General features: G+C 36.9%; 1 protein-coding gene across 16 annotated transcripts in view; it reads right to left on the bottom strand.

Annotated features, from left to right (window-relative positions):
* TRPM7 (transient receptor potential cation channel subfamily M member 7) overlaps positions 1 to 19,137 on the bottom strand; it is a 136,658-nt gene that overhangs the window by 57,633 nt on the left and 59,888 nt on the right. For 11 of the 16 annotated variants that reach the window (XM_055279091.2, XM_063639439.1, XM_063639442.1 and 8 more), the window contains exons 9-13: positions 18,148 to 18,271; positions 16,687 to 16,759; positions 13,422 to 13,522; positions 9,462 to 9,596; positions 5,036 to 5,089 (exon numbers count right to left, since the gene is read on the bottom strand). In XM_055279091.2, the coding sequence (XP_055135066.1) occupies positions 5,036 to 5,089; positions 9,462 to 9,596; positions 13,422 to 13,522; positions 16,687 to 16,759; positions 18,148 to 18,271 (487 nt within the window). The remainder of the gene's footprint in view (positions 1 to 5,035; positions 5,090 to 9,461; positions 9,597 to 13,421; positions 13,523 to 16,686; positions 16,760 to 18,147; positions 18,272 to 19,137) is intronic. The other 5 variants (XM_063639440.1, XM_063639441.1, XM_063639444.1 and 2 more) reach the window with 1 other exon arrangement.

Genomic DNA, 19,137 nt, shown 5'->3' with positions numbered 1-19,137 from the left:
CAGGCGGATCACCTGAGGTCGGGAGTTCGAGACCAGCCTGGCCAACATGGAGAAACCCCGTCTCTACTAAAAAAATATAAAATTAGCCGGGCGTGGTGCCCAGCTACTTGGGAGGCTGAGTTAGGAAAATGACTTGAACCCGGGAGGCAGAGGTTGCAGTGAGCCGAGATCGTGCCATCGTATTCCAGCCTGAGCGACAAGAGCAAGACTTTGTCTCAAAAAAAAAAAAAAAAAAAAAAAGAGACAATGGAAACGCTAATCAGCCAAATATTCCATTTTCATTGTGATACATATAAAAAATTGCATTTTTCTGCAAAAATAATGCTGTATTATGTTTCCAGACTGGCCCAGGAATACGTGTAAGTATTTTTATAACCAAAATTATACTGGTGATATTATAGGTTTTTATAGTGTTGTCTAGGAATTAACTACCCCTTGCAACATTGTTTAAAGATAAGACTTCATTTTCCCATGGCAATTTACAAATGCACTTTTGGAACATACACCATTTGTGAGTTTGGAAAGATTGCCTGTTATAAAATTTAAAAACTGGCTAATTTTATTAAATAATCTTAAAGGGATTTAATCATCAGATAATTTGTATTTATTAACTAATTCTGCCCTCCTACCATCACCATTTTTTTATTTCCCTGATTATGTCATGAACTTGTTTTTTTTTTTTAAATGTCTGTATTTTTACTATCTTGGTTTCACTGGGCATGGTGGCTCACCTGAGGTCAGGAGTTTGAGACTATCCTAGCCAACATGGTGAATCCCAATCTCTACTAATACAAAAATTAGCTGCGTGTGGTGGAGGGCACCTGTAATCCCAGCTACTCAGGAGGCTGAGGCAGAAGAATCGCTTGAACCCAGGATGCGGAGGTTGCAGTGAGCCAAGATCACACCATTGCACTCTAGCATGGGCAACAAAGGCGAAACTCCGTCTCAAAAAAAAAAAAAAAAAAAAAAACTTGGTTTCATCTGTGAAATTTCTAATTTCTAGATAACTATATCCTTTAAATCTCTAATTTGAAAATAAATCAAAATATATATTTCCATCTTGAATACAAGATTTTTGGTTTTAACTCAAGCAATCTCAAAATATGCAGAATGATTGAGAATGTCACCTATGATATTCTTCAACATTATTTATTAAAAACCACAAATGCCATTATATAAACCCACTTGAGTAAGAAATATTTAAATTAGGTAAAATAATGTGAATTATCTAACAAATGTCATGACGATCAAGTTCTCAAACTATACTAAGTCATAAAACTCAAGTTACCAATCTGAATAAAAATATTCAATTACTGCCTTTATTTCAAGATTTATCACTTATAGAAATAAAAAAATAGGGCTTATTATTATAGCCACCAATGTAACAACAATGTATACAAATTCTCACATTTCCAAAATTTTAACTACCATAATTCTTTCTTAGAAACATGGTCTTAAGGTCTCCCCCATTACTTAAGATTTCTAGGGGAAGGAGAGGGAATTTTAATTATTTAAAAAGACCAAATCAAATTGATGTGAAATGACCAGAATAGGCAAATCATTAGATTAATAGTTACCATAGGTCAGGGACAAAAGTGGGGAGTAGAGAAAGAGAAGAAATTAGGAGTGACTGCTAAAGGGTACAGGGTAACTTTTTGAAGTATTATAAATGCTCTAAAGTCAGACTGTGGCAATGGTTGCACAACTCTGTGAATATAGTAAAGTCAAAAAATGTATGCTGCTTTTTTTTTGAGACAAAGGGTCTTGCTCTGTTGTCCAGGCTGGAGTGCAATGGCACAATCTCAGCTTGCTGCAACCTCTGCTTCCCAGGTCCAAGCAATTCTTCTGCCTCAGCTTCCTGTGTAGCTGGGACTACAGGCATATGCCACCACACCTGGCTAATTTTTGTATTTTTAGTAGAGACAGGGTTTCACTGTTTTGGCTAGGCTGTTCTTGAGCTACCGACCTCAAGCCACTGTGTCTGGCCAATATACACTTTAAATGAATGAATTTTGTAATCTGTGAAATATATTTCAATAAAGCTATAAAGAAAAGCACATGCAGGCTGGGTGTAACGGCTCACGCCTGTAATCCTAGCAATTTGGGAGGCTGAAGTGGGTGGATCACCTGAGGTCAGGGGTTTGAGGCCAGCCTGGCCAACATGATGAAACCTCATCTCTACCAAAAAAAAAATAAACAAACAAACAAACAAACAAATAAATAAATAAATAACTAAGCCAGGAGTGGTGGCGTGCGCCTGTAGTCCCAGCTACTCGGGAGGCTGATAGGAGAATTGCTTGAACCTGAGAGGCAGTGGGTGCAGTTAGCCAAAATCACGCCATTGCACTACAACCTGGGCAACAGACCAAGACTCCATTTTGAAAAAAACAAATCAGCCAGGCGTGGTGGCAGGCACCTGCAATCCCAGCTACTCGGGAGGCTGAGGCAGGAGAATCACTTCAACTCCGGAGGCGGAGATTGCAGTGAGCCGAGATCGTGTCACCACACTCCAGCCTGGGCAAGAAAGGGCAAAACTTCATTTCAAAAAAAAAATTTTTAAGTATAAAATGTCTCGCTTCTTCCTATGGGATAGTAGTTTAGTATTAAATCAGTTACAAAATAAAGAAAATGAAAACAGAAAATGACATTTTTTAAAAACATCCTCAAGGCTGTTAAAATGACATTTCTAATGTCATTCTTTTTTCTTAAGAAGGGTCTTGATGTGTACCCAGACTGGAGTACAGTGGCTCGATGACAGCTCACTGCAGCCTCAACTCCTGGGCTCAAGTGATCCTCCCTCAGTGCCCCCCACACCCCCACCAATCATTTGGACTACAGGCACGTGACAACATGCCGGGCTAATTTTTAAATTTTTTTGTAGAGACAAGGTCTCGCTTTGTTTGCCCAGGCTGGTCTCAAACCCCTTCTCTCTGGCGATCCACTCACCTCGGACTACTAAAGTGCTGGTATTATGGGTATGAGCCACCAGCCCTGGCCTTCTACGTTTTTAATAATGCACTCATACTTAGTAGCAAGTAAAAGCTGAAATAAATAAAGAATTCTAAACAAAATTTAAGTTGAGAAACTTAGAAAGTATTTTAACCAAATAAATATAAATACTATTTTATCAAGGAAAACAAAACTGTATTGAATACCAATAATATAAATGGGTATAAAAGTGGTGATAAACGTTTAAAACTTTTAGTTCACAAACAATCCTGATAGAACAGGAATAAGAGTGCATCAATTTAGTGGCCACAGAATAGCCTGAGATCATGACAGTGTTATGCGTTCATCACTACCAATACTAGATTTGTTTTACTTTTAAAAATGTTAAAATGCTCACGCCTGTAATCCCAGCACTTTGGGAGGCCAAGGAGGGTGGATCACGAGGTCAGGAGATCGAGACCATCCTGGCTAACATGGTGAAACGCCGTCTCTACTAAAAATACAAAAAATTAGCTGGGCGTGGTGGCGGGCTCCTGTAGTCCCAGCTACTCGGGAGGCTGAGGCAAGAAAATGGCGTGAACCCAGGAGGTGGAGCTTGCAGTGAGCCGAGATCATGCCACTGCACTCCAGCCTGGGGGACAGCAAGATTCCGTCTCAAAAAATAAATAAATGTTAAAATGATTTATATATATTTAGGGGGTACAAGTATAGATTTCTTACATGCATATGTTATGTAGTGGTGAAGACTAGGCTTTTAGTGTACCTATTACCTGAATAGTGAATAGTGTACCCACAGGTAGTTGTTCAACCCTCACCACCCCCACCCAACCTCCCACCTTTTGTAAAGTCTCCAATGTCTATCATTCCACTCTATGTCCACAGGTACCCATTGTTTAGCTCCAACTTGTAAGTGAAAACGTGGGATTTGACTAAGTTATTTCACTTAGGATAATGAACCTCCAGTTCCATTCACACTGCCGTAAAGGACATGATTTCATTCTTTTGTATGGCTAAGTAGAAATACTAGATTTTTTTTTTAAAGGCGGAAGAGCTTTTCAGCATTTTTACTGGCAAAGTCTGCCATTAAGATCATGACCCAGTCCTCAATTTCCTTATTCAACACCCTTTACATTGGGACAATTTTCTCTTTTTTCTTTTTTTTGTTTGAGATGGAGTCTTGCTCTGTCGCCCAGGCTGGAGTGCAGTGGCGCGATCTCTGCTCACTGCAAGCTCCGCTTCCCGGGTTCATGCGATTCTCCTGCCTCAGCCTCCCGAGTAGCTGGGACTACAGGCGCCCGCCACTGCGCCCAGCTAATTTTTTGTATTTTTAGTAGAGACGGGGTTTCACCCCGACCATGGTCTCGATCTCCTGACCTCGTGATCTGCCCGCCTCGGCCTCCCAAAGTGCTGGGATTACAGGCGTGATACATTGGGACAATTTTCTAAGGAATAAATTTCTGCTGAAGATAGAGGAAAAAAGATACATTCTATCAACAGTCTTTCTTTTATGAACCAATGAGCTTTATACATCATATTCTATCTTGGATGACCAGAAGCTCAATAGTTTTTTTTTTTTGAGACAGAGTCTCACTCTAGAAGTCACCCAGGCTGGAATGCAGTGGTAAGATCATGGATCACGGCAGCCTCTACCTCCTAGCCTCAAGCAATCCTTCCCACCTCAGCCTCCTGAGTAGCTGGTACTACAGGTGTGCACCACCATGCCCAGGTAATTTTTTTAACTTTTCACAGAGATGGGATTTCAGCATGCTGCCCAGGCTGGTCTTGAACTCCTGGGCTCAAGCAATCCACCAGCCTCAACCTGCCGAAATGCTGGGATTACAGGTTTCAGCCACCCATGCCCAGCCTTGGTCTTAATTTCATAAACTCTCTTTTTTTCTTGTTTTCTGATACATTATGCTCTTTACTCCTCTCTTACCACGAATTCAGCCCATACTTTATCTTGTTCTGTAAATTGTAATTTTATTGGTATTTCTAAAATGTATTTAAATGCTTTTTTTAAAAAAGAGATGAAATATAAATGATTTTTTAAAATAACATTTTTCAAAAGCAAAAAATAATCTCTTACTTGTTTGACGTCTCGAACAAGATGAAACAGCATTGGATTAATTGGACCTTGTTTCTTTAGGGAGAAACAGTTACAGCAAACTATTATTTTTCTTCTAAAATAATTTAAACCTTACAGGATTTTTATGAACCTTCTTATACAAATTACATTGTTTTGGACTTATTTCCTTAAGTTCTATTCATAAAGTAGAACAACAAAGATTTTCACATTTACTGCCAAAAAACAATCTTAGAGTATCACTAAAATGATACATAAGTTTTTGTTTCATAAAAGTCAACACTGCAACTTTACAATTGTATCTTAAATTTACATTTCTTTCATTGATAACGGCGCTGTACAATACCTTTCTTCTTGTTAAAATGTCTGTTCCTCTGTTTCTGTCACTAATAAAGTCATATTGAGACTTTAAATATTTTGGGTAACAAGGCTTTAACACAAGCTTGTTCAACCTGTAGTCCACGGGCTGCATGCAGCCCAAGATGGCTTTGAATGTGGCCCAACACAAATTTGTAAACTTTCTTAAAACATTGAGTTTTTTTCCATTTTTTTTTTTTTTTTTTAGCTCATCAGCTATCATTAGTGTTAGTGCATTTTATGTGTGGCCCAAGACAATTTTTCCTCCAATATGGCCCAGGAAAGCCAAAAGATTGGACATCCCTGATTTAACATTTATATATGCCATAATTTTGCCATTATCTTACTTCTCTTTATATATACTGTTAGAGTGGGCCACCATGCCCGGCCACCTACCATTATTTCTTTGGAGAAAAAGTTATTTTCTTTGATATTCTTGGCTTTCAAATTCTATATAATATTTGAGATGACTACAATTGATATTGCATATGAATTATATTTTACTTTACTTTGCTCTGTCTTCTTTTTACAATATTTATTTAGGGCTGGGTGAGGTGGCTCAAGCCTGTAATCCCAGCACTTTGGGAGGCCGAGGCGGGCGGCTCGCCTGAGGTCGGGAGTTCGAGACCAGCCTGACCAACACGGAGAAACCCCGTCTCTACTAAAAAAACACAAAATTAGCCCGGTGTGGTGGCACATGCCTTTAATTCCAGGTACTCGGGAGGCTGAGGCAGAAGAATTGCTTGAATCTGGGAGGCGGAGGTTGCGGTGAGCCGAGATCGTGTCATTGCACTCCAGCCTGGGCAACGAGAGCGAAACTCCACCCCAAAAAAAATAAAAAATTAAAAAAATTCCATCCTGGCTAACACGGTGAAACCCCGTCTCTACTAAAAATACAAAAAATTAGCCGGGCATGGTGGCGGGCACCCGTAGTCCCAGCTACTCGGGAGGCTGAGGCAGGAGAATGGCATGAACCCCTGGGGGCGGAGCCTGCAGTGAGCCAAGATCGCGCCACTGCACTCCAGCCTGGGCGACAGCGAGACTCCGTCTCAAAAGAAAAAAAAAAATTTTAAAAAACTCAAAAAAAAAAAAAAAAAACAATATTTATTTAGTCGATCCACTCAGGGGCTAAGTTCTCTCTGCCAATTCTCCCCTACAGGTTAACTTTTTAAAATAAAAGTTTCTTCTAAGTTAATAAGAAGTATCTCATATTTTGGGGGTATTGGGGAATTTCATTGCATTTTTCTCTAACAGTATATAATCACATGGAAAGGCACTTAAAATTTTTTAAATTCTATTTTATCCTACTCTATTAAATGTTTATCCATTAAAAATAAATTGTTAATAAATAATAAATGTACTTTAACATAATAATTCTCAAAGTGTGACCTGGGGACACCTGAAGCCCCCATGATTCCTTCAGGAGTTCCGTAAGATCAAGACTTTTTTCCTAATCATATTAAAATTGTATTTGTATTATTTCATTCTTATTCTCTCAGTGTTTGGTGGAGTTTTCCAGAGGCTTTCTGATGTGTGATATTGTGAGATTAAATTCAGAAGCAAATATGAGAATCCAGCTGCTTTTATAAGGCTAGACTTTGAAGACATTTGCAAAAATGTTTTCCTCTCCTCACCAATTTTTCTGTTTTCTTTAAAAATAAAAATATAGCAGGCTGGGTGCGGTGGCGCATGCCTGTAATCCCAGCACTTTGGGAGGTTGAGGTGGGTGGATCACCTTAGGTCAGGAGTTCAAGACCAACCTGGCCAACATGGTGAAACCTCATCACTACTAAAAATACAAAAATTAGCTGGGCGTGATGGTGGTTATCTATAATCCCAGCTATTCGGGAGGCTGAGGCAGGAGAATCGCTTGAACCTGGGACGTGGAGGTTGCAGTGAGCCGAGATTGTGCCACTGCTCTCCAGCCTGGATGACAAGAGCAAAACTCCTTCTCAAAAAAATAAAAAATAAATAAAAACATATCAGGCAGAAGGGTGCTAATTTAAGAAAAAAGAAATAAGAACAAATATTTATGTTAACATGGGATAAGTTTAGAAATTTTAAGTAAATATAATTGCTACTTTAATAAAAACAAGTATTTTTTAAAACTCTCATTTTTATATTCTAAAATACCAACATACATAAACAAAACCTCTTTAGAAAAGCTCTTTGAAGTTCTCAATAATTTTAATGTAAAGGAACCCTGAAATCAAAAAGTTTGAGAACCACTGCTTTATCATGCTGCAAGCCCTTAAATGTTTTAAAACTTCATCAATAATTGATGCTGAAAGTAACTACAGTATTATCTTAACACTTTTGAGTTATACAATTTAAAAAATTACTTGCCTTGCTAATGGGATCAATTTTTATTTTTATTATTTTACACTGCTTTATAGTTCAGGTATAAACCTTACTACAGCATAATGAATAATCCTTTTAATTTTTACATCTGTCAAGGACAGTAAAATGCCAATAAAGTTCAATGCAAATGTGCTGTGCACTACTAAAAGAAAATAATGGAAGCTGGGCCCGGTGGATCACGCCTGTAATCCCAGAACTTTGGGAGGCTGAGGCAGGCGGATCATTGGAAGTCGGGGGTTCAAGACCGGCCTGGCCAACATGGCAAAACCCCATCTCCACTAAAAATACAAAAACTAGCTGGGCATGGTGGCATGCACCTGTAATCCCAGCTACTCAGGAGGCTGAGGCAGGAAAATCGCTTGAACCCGGGAGGCAGATGTTGCAGTGAGCCCAGATCGTGCCACTGCGCTCCACCTTGGGCGACAGAGTGAGATTCTGTCTCAAAAAAAGAAAAAAAAAGGGAGAAAATGAGATATAATACCTAAAGAAATTTACAATCCAAAGGGAAAGACATAATAATTGTACTTAACTATGCCACCAAGCTTCATGGAACCAGTGGCATGGAATTTAAGCTAAGTTCTAAGCAATGAATAAAATTTCAATAAATGGGTTATTAGTTGGAAGCAAAACAGACCAGCACTGTAAAATAGCAAATGCTTTTTAAAAAAAAGTTTGCATTTTTGGCCGGGTGCAGTGGCTCACGCCTGTAATCCCAGTGCTTTGGGAGGCTGAGGCGGGCAGATCATGAGGTCAAGAGATCAAGACCATCCTGGCCAACATGGTGAAACCCCAACTCTACTAAAAACACAAAAATTAGCTGGGTGCGGTGGCACATGCCTGTAGTCCAGCTACCTGGGAGGCTGAGGCAGGAGAATCACTTGAACCAGGGAGGCGGAGGTTGCAGTGAGCCAAGATGGCACCACTGCACTCCAGCCTGGCGACAGAGAGAGACTCCGTCTAAAAAAAAAAAAAGAAGAAAAAAGAAAAAAGTTTGTATTTTTAGTAAATAGCAGGTAGACATTTGCCACTTTATTGCTGCCCCACCCCCTCCCGCCCAGCATTTGGGGGGCCATAAAAAGGCCAAGTGAGAATAGTAGCTGGGGCAATATATGAAGATCTTTGAAAATCAAGTTAAGGATTTGGGTAGTAAACTCATACTCATAACACAGAAAACCACTAAGAAGGGTAGTATATCTTCAATGCTAATATAATAAAAATTTGGAATAAAATGTGAAAGTCTTTGTGACAAGAATAGTAAGTTTTCAGGAGTCCTTTACAAAAAAAATTAAAACTATATAAGCTAAAAGGGCTATACCATGAGGTCAAACAATGAATGTAAAAAAAGAAAAAAAAAGAGGAAACAGCAATGCATAATTCCTCCATTAGACAACGGAGTCAAAAGAAACATAATCACCCTATAATTAAGAAGTTGATCCTATAGTTTTGGTAAGGGGAGGGAAAGGGAGAGACACAGGAAAGAGAAGTAGGCTTAATAGCCCTATGTGGGTATGGTGACAGGGAATGGGTTCTAAAAACAAGGAAAGGGTTTCAGACTGTAATACAACCAATCCATACTAAAACTGGCTATAATTTTTTCATATAACCAAGGAAGACATTAAGGGTTTTATCAATAGGAATGGCTATATTCAGGTAAAGTAACATTTCCCAAAAGATAAAATGTAGTCAATAAAGAATTTTAATGTAGACTTACAGTGTTGTAAAGTTCTTCCAGTCTCGGAATGGTAAGGAATTTATGCATGCTTACTCCATTTTCAATAAGAAGTTTTACAAATGCAACTCTATCCATTACAAGAGCATCAAGCATAGCTTGTTCCAAGGATCCAACCTAGGAATATCAAACTTAATAAATACATATTTCACATATTCTAATTATACAAACACTTTTAAATGTTAAGTCCTTAGGATTTACATTTAATTTGTTCCCAACAGTTTTAGAACAAAATCAGAAAGATGCAACACAGTAAAAAGCTACTAAGACTTAAGGTGTTTGGGGAATAGATTAAAAGACCTCTCTAGAACAACATTTCTTAAAGAATATTCCACAAACACTACTTCTGTAGAATAAGTGTTACATGGGGGAAAAAACAGAATCCATCATCAATTAAATCTTGGGAAAGAATATCTTAAAGCAATGCTCTCAGTGTTTAGGGAAGGTTTTGTGGGAAGGATTATTTCAATAATTGAGTGCTGTTACTAACATTTAATGGGTAGGGTCAAGGGACATCAGAAATCATGCAATATGCTGGAGAATTCTACTCAGAAAGAAACTATCCTGCATCCCACACAACTTTTTATTATCCTGTTAGATGTTCTTGAGTGAAAAACCAGTAATTCTGCCTTACAAATGAACACAAAGTATTTCATCATAGTTTTTGTTCTACAATGAATTTTCCAAAAATACAACCACCAGGTAAGTCAGGCAAGATTGTACTTAGTTTTCTTCAGAACTTTAAAAGAAATAATTCATCATTAGGGAAAAGAAATCACTTGACAGCAATACAACTTATGTCCTTTGTGCTTAATATAACACATCTGTATCATTCAGCATTTGTAGCTGTACTTTATATATTAAAGCCTATTTTATAAACTTCAACAGACTTGAAATCAAATATTGGTAAATTAGTAGAGACATGAAATATAGGTATTTCACTGAGTTTTATTAATAAAGGTTGTTTTAATATAGTCTGTATATTTAATATTTTGTATATTTCTGTGTATTTTAAATATTTTAGTACCACATTATTAAAAACATCTTTGTGGCAAAAATCAATACAAAACCACTGGCTTTTTTACCCATTATTTTTCAATCTTATTCTATCTTCGGAGGTTTAACACACAACTACACAACTTCTCTAGAGCAACTTGTATTACCATTTCTTTCTCTAATCTATCTTCAATTTACATCACCTAGCAAGGATATAGTCTTCATGATATTTTAAGTATACTTTCTGTTTTTGAGACGGGGTCTCATTCTGTCACCCAGTGGCACAATCATAGCTCACTGCAGACTCAAACTCAGGGGTTCAAGGGATGTTCCCACCTCAGCCTCCCACGTAGCTAAGAACTACAGGTGTGCATGCCTGTACCTGCTTTTTTTTTCTTTTTCTTTTTAAAATAGGGACAGGTCTCAAACTCCTGGCCTCAAGTGATCTTCCTACCTCAGCCTCCCACAGTACTGGAATTAGAGGCATGAGCCACCACACCCAGGCCTATTTTAAGTATATACTGATGAAATGTATGCCTTTTACATGATGGAATTTAAAGATGAAAGGTATGTTTTCTGTGACATTTTTCAATACTCAGTTCTGTCACAACAAGGAAAATATTTTCACATGCTTAAATATAAGGCCTGATTTCCAAGAAAATAATACTTATTAGTTTTCTCTACATTAGGCTGTAGTTTATCATGGCATGTTACTATTTTACTTCAGATTATTCCTTTTCTCTTATCACATACAAATAATCCTGATGTTATTACTGACTCTAACAGTAATATTCTAACATTATTCTAGTGCCCACTTGGTCTTTCTTTGTCCTACACTTGCAAAGAGTGTTTATCTGTTCCCCAGGATATTTAAGTTACCAACAACATACTTTTATTAGTATGTATAACTGCAGCATTTACACTGATTCTTATTATAACTGCAGGCATCTGACTTATTATGTGTTTTATATTGCCACTCTTGAACATTTATATACTGAAATATTTACTTTTTATTATAAATCATTTTTTCTTATTACAATTAGGGCATTATACATATATTCTTAATTTATGTAATTACTTATGAAATTTCACTTTAGTAGAATAAAAGGGGATATAACAAAATATTGTTTTTAAAACAAGAACATTCTATCTGTGTTTATAACCACTGCCCTAGAACAAAAACTTAATTTTCATATCTGAGGGGAAAAAAGAGACCATTTAAAAAAAATGTGTCTGCTTTGTAAGGAGCATTTCCTCAATCACTCAATGCATACTGAACTCCTGGCAAGCAAGAAGAAAGAAGAAAAACAACTGTCCTGCAAATTCTAAGTTTAGCAAGAAGCACAAAATCAAATAGGTAACATTACGCAGAAGAAATCCATCAGACAAACCACATATACACAGAAGACAAATGCTTCATCCAAGCCTTTACATCTGAGGAGAACAAAATCCAGTTAAATTATTCAAGGGAAAAATATGGTTGGTTATAGTCATCACCATAGATGATTAACATTAATTTTTTTCCTCTGTAGTCCTGCAAGAGGAGAAGTGACTAAACAAACTGTTTTTTATTGCTATATAGGAAATACATTCCCATGGTTTAAAAAAAAAAAAATCAAACACTACAAAATGGTATAAAATAAAACTTTCCTCCAGCCCCCAACTCTCCAAGATGAATCCCATGTTAACAGTTTTAGAAAGGTACTATTAACTACACAGTACATGTAGATATACATGAATGTTTGTACATTCATAAGAATTTGCCACAAGTAAGATCATACTGTGCATACTTTTCTGCAATTTGCTGTTTATATTTACTATGTGGACAAAAAGGATCTAGTTCGTCCCCCGTAAAGGCTGGTAATACTTCAAGGTCAGATGAACATTTAATCTGTCCAGCCTCCTATTGATTCAGACATGTAACAAAATTTTAAGTGATTACTACCTACCAAGCTGTCAATACAGTAGTAAACAAAACTGAAAAATATTCTTGCCCTCAGAAAGTTTACTTTCTAGGAGAAAGACAAACAATAAATAATAGCTACATTATATGGTTTGTCAGATGGTGACAAAAGTTAGAAAAAAATAGCAGGGAAGAATGCTGGTTTAGGGGGATGCTATTAAAATAGGGTGGACAGAGGAAGTCCAAAGAGGAGACATTTGGTTAGAGGCCAGAAAGATAGGAGGAATTAAGCCCACATGGGTATGTAGGGAAGAATGTTAAGATAGAGAGACAGGCAAGTACAAAGCCTAGAGATAGGAGCATGCTTGATATGTTCAAAGAAGAGCAAGAACATCAACAAAGTTAGATAAAAAAGAGCAAAGAGGATAGTAGTAGCATGTAAGGCTCTGGATTATGCTCTGAGTAAATGGAATGTGATTCATCTCCTGTCCATAAAAGGAGAGCAAGTATGAGAGTAGTGAAACCAAAAAGTATGCTACCGAAATAACACAAAAGAAGGATGACAGACTAGATCAGGATGATAAAATTAGGTATTTTGAAACTAGATCTGACAAGATTTACAGATGGAATTGGATTGGAATACATGAGAAAGAAAAGTAAAAGATAACACTAAAGAGTCTCATCTTAGAAACTAGGAAGAAGTCGTTCCCATTTAGTAGGATGAGGAAGATTAAAAAAGGAATAGGTCTAAACATCAGGGGGAATGCTAGAATGGACTCTCTGGTATACAGAGCATGAGTTCTAAAGCTTCTTTCAGTTCTAAGATTCTTAGAGATCTATACACTCTATAAAAAAATAAGGTTTTATCTAGAGGCATATATTAAATCCTAAACTGGATCGGAATGGTGTAGAAATACTTAGCTAAACTATTTTTGAACTATTGGCAGAAAGGTAAAATGTCAAGTCAGGTCACAGTTCCCGCAAATACTTTTTTATTACTTAGTGTAATTTAATTGTATTGTGTATGTAGATTATTTACATACCAGCCACTGCTGTCCATAAACAAATACATGATTTTTGGCAATGTCAACTCTATCCCATGCCAATGTAAGGATAAGCTGGTCAAATGCAGATGCATTAGTACCTAATCGAATAAAGAAAATAGTTGACAGGTTCAATTAATTTATCTCCATTAAAAGGTGAACACTTTTTTTTTTTAAGAGATGGGGTCTTGGTCTGTTGCTCAGGCTAAAGTGCAAAGGTGATCATGGCTCACTGCAGCCTTGAATTCCTGGGTTCAAGTGTACCTCCCGCCTTAGCCTCCAAGTAGCCGAGACTACAGATGAGCACCACCACACCCAGCTAATTTTTTAATTTTTTTGTAGAGACAGAGTCTCACTCTGTTGACCAGACTGGTCTCAAACTCCCGGCCTCAAGTGATCCTGCCACTTTGGCCTCCCAGTGTGCTAGGATTACAAGTGTGAGCCACAGTGCCCAGCACGAACACTTATGACATCTCCCCACCATTCTTTAGTTAACTTACACAGCTGGTGTCAGCCACCATTCAGAAGTAGCCTGCCTCAGAGAGATAAGATTAGCCCCAGGGTTAAGAACTTTACCTTTCCAACTATAAATGACATATTCCCACTCATTGCAAACATTTAGAAATGCAGAAAAATGAGAAGAAAACAAAGATGAACTGTTTCTATCAGAGATAGTGCTATTAGGATTCTGAAAATAGCTGTCAGGTACTTTTCTGTGCACATACAAGTTCATACATATACTTTCCATTTTTTATTCAAAAATGGGTTCATACTACAAAAGTGTTCAGTAGCTTGCTTTATGTACCTTGATATCGTACCTTGGTTCTTCTTAAAATTATATATAAATCTCCCTTATATATACTTACGTAAGCCACAATTTATTTAACAAATACTTCAAATGGTAGATATTCAGGTTATTTTGAATTTTTTGCTGAGTATGTTTTTGTGCACACGCTTGATTATTCAAATAGGATGATATTCTAGAAATCAAATTGCTAGGTACAAAGATATATACTTTAAGGTTTTTGATATACTCCAAAATACTTTAGATTGCTTCTACCATCCACCAGGGGAGGGGTATAACCATAACCATTTCTCCATGTGCCAAGGAGAGAGGAGTTTCCTTCTTCTTCTCTTTTCTGAGACCGGGTCTCTCGCTGTTGTCCAGGCTGGAGTGCAGTGGCGTGGTCTTGGTTCACTGCAACCTCTGCCTCCTGGGCTCAACTGATGCTCCCACCTCAGCCTCTCAAGTAGCTGGGACCACTGGGGCATGGCACCACACCAGGTTAAGTTTTGTATTTTTTGTAGAGACAGGGTTTTGCCAAGTTGCCCAGACTGATCTCAAACTCCTGGGCTCAAGCGATCTGCTTGCCTCAGCCTCCCAAAATTTATTACTGTAACACTGGCCATCCTTCCATATTTTCTCTAAGCATTTGGATTCCTCTACTAATTATCTATTACATAAGTTCTGACCCATTCTTCCACGAGGTAGTCATCTTTTTCTTATTAATTTTTAACAGCTCTTTTTGATCCCTCCACTTTAACATTTCTATTCCTTAGTTTCCTCATCTATAAAATGAGTAAAACCATAGGAAATCTGACTCGTAGGAATAAAATGAGATAATAATGTAAACCACTTAAACACAGTGGTTAATACACAGAAAAGTACATGGTAAATAATTCATGAATATGGTACTTTCTTTTTAACCTTTTTTTTTTTTTTTGGGAGACAGTTTCACTCTGTCATCCAGGCTGTAGTGCAGTGGTGTGATCCTGGCTCACGGCAACCTCTGCCTTCCGGGTTCAGGCAATTCTTGTGCCTCAGCCTCCAGAGTAGCTGGGACTACAGGCATCCACCACCAACCCCAGCTAATTTTTGTATAGTTAGTAGAGATGAGGTTTCGCCATGTTGGCCAGGCTGATCTTGAACTCCTGACTTCAAGTGATCCATCCGCCTCAGCCTCCCAAATTGCTGGGATTACAGGTGTGGGCCAGTGCACACAGCCTTATTTTTTATTTTTATGCAATCCCATTTATTAATTTTTTTTCCTTTTTGGTTTCTAGGTTTCTTATCACTTGTGATCTCTTGATACCATGATCCCAGATGATATAAATATATTTTATCACAGTATTTTAAAAATGCTTAATGTATTGGCAATTTATTATGGTCTAATATGCAAGAAAATTCTTGTAAATAAAAGGACAGTATCCTCTTAATGTGCTGGGCTCCTGGCACATCAGTCTACCCTAACTTTCAGGTAGACAGATGGGATACCATCATAGTTTCTTCACAGAGAAGATTTTTCGCTATAATGTTGTTATATCTGTTGGATGCCTTTGGGGAGATAATGAGAGGATCAGTGTGTGTGTGCTTCAATCCTTTAGTCCTAAAAGATACCACTAGTTTTCAAATTTTCCCTTCATAATGAAGATGACATGTTTTAAAATCCTATCTTTAAATTCTATCAACTAATGCCTTATAACCTTTAAACACTTATTTTTCAGCTGATTAAGAAAGTGACACATTTTTATTTATTCTTAGAGACAGGGTCTTGCTGTCACCCAGGCTGGAGTGTAGCGGTATGATAATGGCTCACTGTAACCTCAAACCCTGGGCTCAAGCAATCCTCCTGCCTCAGCCTCCTGAACAGCTGGGACTACAGAGTGCACACCATCATGCCCAGCTAATTTTTGTTTGTTGTGAGATAGGGTCTTGCTGTGTTGCCCAAACTGGAATACAGCGGTATGATCACAGATCACTGCAGCCTCAACCTTCCAGGCTCAAGTGATTCCACCTCAGCCTCCCAAGTAGCTGAGACTACAGGCACATGCCACCATGTCCAGGTAATTTTTAAATTTTTTGTAGAGATGGGTCTATCTTGTCCAGGCTGGTCTTGAACCCCTGGCCTCAAGTGATCCTCCTGCTTTGGCTCCCAAAGTGTTGGGATTACAGGTGTGAGCCACCATGCCTGGCCCAGGATGTTAGACATTCTTAATAGGACTATTAAATAGGTTTGGTGGCATAAATCTTGCTAAAAACTTTTATTTTTTAAGTTCTACAAGATTAAATCAAAAGTTACCTTACCGCCAAGGAAACCAACATTGTGTCTTTCACAAAGAAAAATGACTGAAAATTCACTTTGCAAGCATTTAGCCATGTTAAAAGGTTCTATATTTTATATACATACACATATACACACATACACACACATATACATATATAAAATAAAAGGTCTTACAAATAAAAAAGTTCTTAGAGGCTTACCTTTTAGCAGTGCAGTAAGTATTGCTACATCTATATCTTGATGTTCATCTGACCCAATATGGAAAACAGTGATCTATTTAAAGATAAATTCATAACATTATGCCTTTATATTTTTAAAACAAAGGGGCATCATAAAACTCAGTAATTTCAAACTATATGGGGGGCAAAATATATATGTATGTATCCAGGAATCTATGTATGATGTATATATAAACATACGTACACATAATATATTTATGTATATAGTTAGTAACTTTATTTCAACCAAAAAACCAAAAAAATTAAAAAAACTATCATTTACTAAATAAAATGGCAAATATACTAAGAATATTTGGTTTCATATTACATTCATATTTTGACCTATCTTATGTCCCTTACAAGAGTAAGAAATTTAGGGGCTGAGGCTATAGATTCCTTATCAGGGTAAATAAATCCTACAGTTCCTTCCACAGAATGAACATTTACATGTTCACATAATGTATATATTCTTGAAAGATAAATGTTTGGTCAATATTTTTATTGCAAATGTCTTTAAATTACTTGAAACATAGCACCATTTCAGAAACTGTAATTTAATAACATTTTTCATAAAGTGAAAGAGGCCAGACTCATGGCTCATGCTTGTAATCCCAGCAATTTGGGAGGCCAAGGTGGGCGGATCACGTGAGGTTAGGAGTTCGAGACCAGCCTGGCCAACACGGTGAAACACCGTCTCTAGTGAAAATACAAAAATTAGCCAGGCATGGTGGCGTACGCCTGTAGTCAGGAGGCTGAGGTGGGAGAATCGCTTGCACCCAGGAGACAGAGGTTGCAGTGAGCTGAGATTGCACCACGGCACTCCAGCTTGAGCAATGGAGCGAGACTCTGTCTCCAAAAAAATAAATAAATAAAAATAAAGAAAAGAATGTGAAACATTATTATAACCCCAATACAAAATTTTTGGGCAACTTTATTTCATAGTTTACAAAAACTTGCAATGAAAAAGACAGCAAATCAAATCATGTTATGTATTTATAGGCTTGCTAAAAAATTTTATCTCTGAAAACTTATGCCCACATTTACATGATTGAAACAAAGCAGCACTGATCTTTAATTTAATAGGCTTTAAGTACAGTAAAAATTTTTTTCCAAACATTTTATTAGAGAAACCATTAACAACTCTTTACAGTTCTTCCTTGGTACTCAACATTATCTGTTGAGACCTAGTTACTTTTCATAAAACTTTTCCTAAAACAGAAGCACAAATACACAGTCTCAATACCATATAAAAAACTACAGGCCTCCTTCTATGATACCTCTCAACTTGAACAGACCAATAAATGACATATTTTTTATGGTTAATAAAGATTTCAAAGTTTAAAATCCAAATAAAAACAAAAGTATTTCACCAATTTAGAATGTGTTTTGAATGAAAGAAAAAAGGCCTATCAGCTTTTTAAATTTCTGCTGAAATCTACTTACAAGCTCCTTTCTTTTCATGCACTCCATCAGTGTTTGAAATAAATGAACTGCTTCATTCTGGCCAAAGTTAAATGTTTTTTTGATAGTGGAAATAATATCGGGCTCTGCTGCATCAGGAAGATTTCTGGAATAAAAGGAAACATAATTCACTGATTTCATCTTCCATTATTTGTAGGATCAATATGAAATACAGGTAGATCCATGTAAGACCTTCGAAAATAATGTATTAATATTACATAATTCACCTTGGGTGGGATTATTTCTTCCTTCATGAGACTCCCAACACAAATGTTAGAAGGAAAATAAATGAAATGGAGTGATTTTTCTTTTTGAATTACTTTGTGAATTTTATCAAACAGTATGTGTATGGCAATATCAGTACTCACATAAGATATTGTATAAAAATAATTTGAAGATATTATGAGGTATAAACTAGTATTTCACCACGATGTTCTTAAACATAGGAACTCATATTTTTCTTTTCTGAATACTTAATACATTTTCATGGCTCAAAAATAGTAGAAAATATAAAATGTTAAAATATTAAAATTAATAGTGAAAGTCTCCTTCCCACTGTCTTTCATCTGCCCAGTTCTATTTTTAGGAATCATTTACTTACGTAACTTTCCAAGATGTCTTTCTGCATATACAAACTATCCCCTCTCCTTTTATTCTATATAAAAAGTGGCACAATATATATGCTTCTCTACACCTTCCTTTTTGCATGTACATATTGTGGTAATCTTCTCAAAACCATTCTTACTCAGCTATAAACCATTTCTTTGTATAGATACACCATAACTTATCTAGTCTTCTCATGTTCTACTTTGTTCCAATCTTTTACTCTTACGAAGAACCCTGTAATGAGTAGCTTTAAACATATATTATTTCACAGATGTACATCTGTAGGAACAATTCCCAGAAATGAAACTACTACGTTAAAAGATAAGTGCCTCTATGTTTGACAGATCTTACAAAACTGTGTTCCAT

This window comes from Symphalangus syndactylus, chromosome 5, assembly GCF_028878055.3.
Source record: "Symphalangus syndactylus isolate Jambi chromosome 5, NHGRI_mSymSyn1-v2.1_pri, whole genome shotgun sequence".
Lineage (NCBI taxonomy): Eukaryota > Metazoa > Chordata > Mammalia > Primates > Hylobatidae > Symphalangus > Symphalangus syndactylus.
The sequence above is the reverse complement of the archived record's forward strand: the minus strand, read 5'-3'. Positions and strand labels throughout refer to the sequence as shown.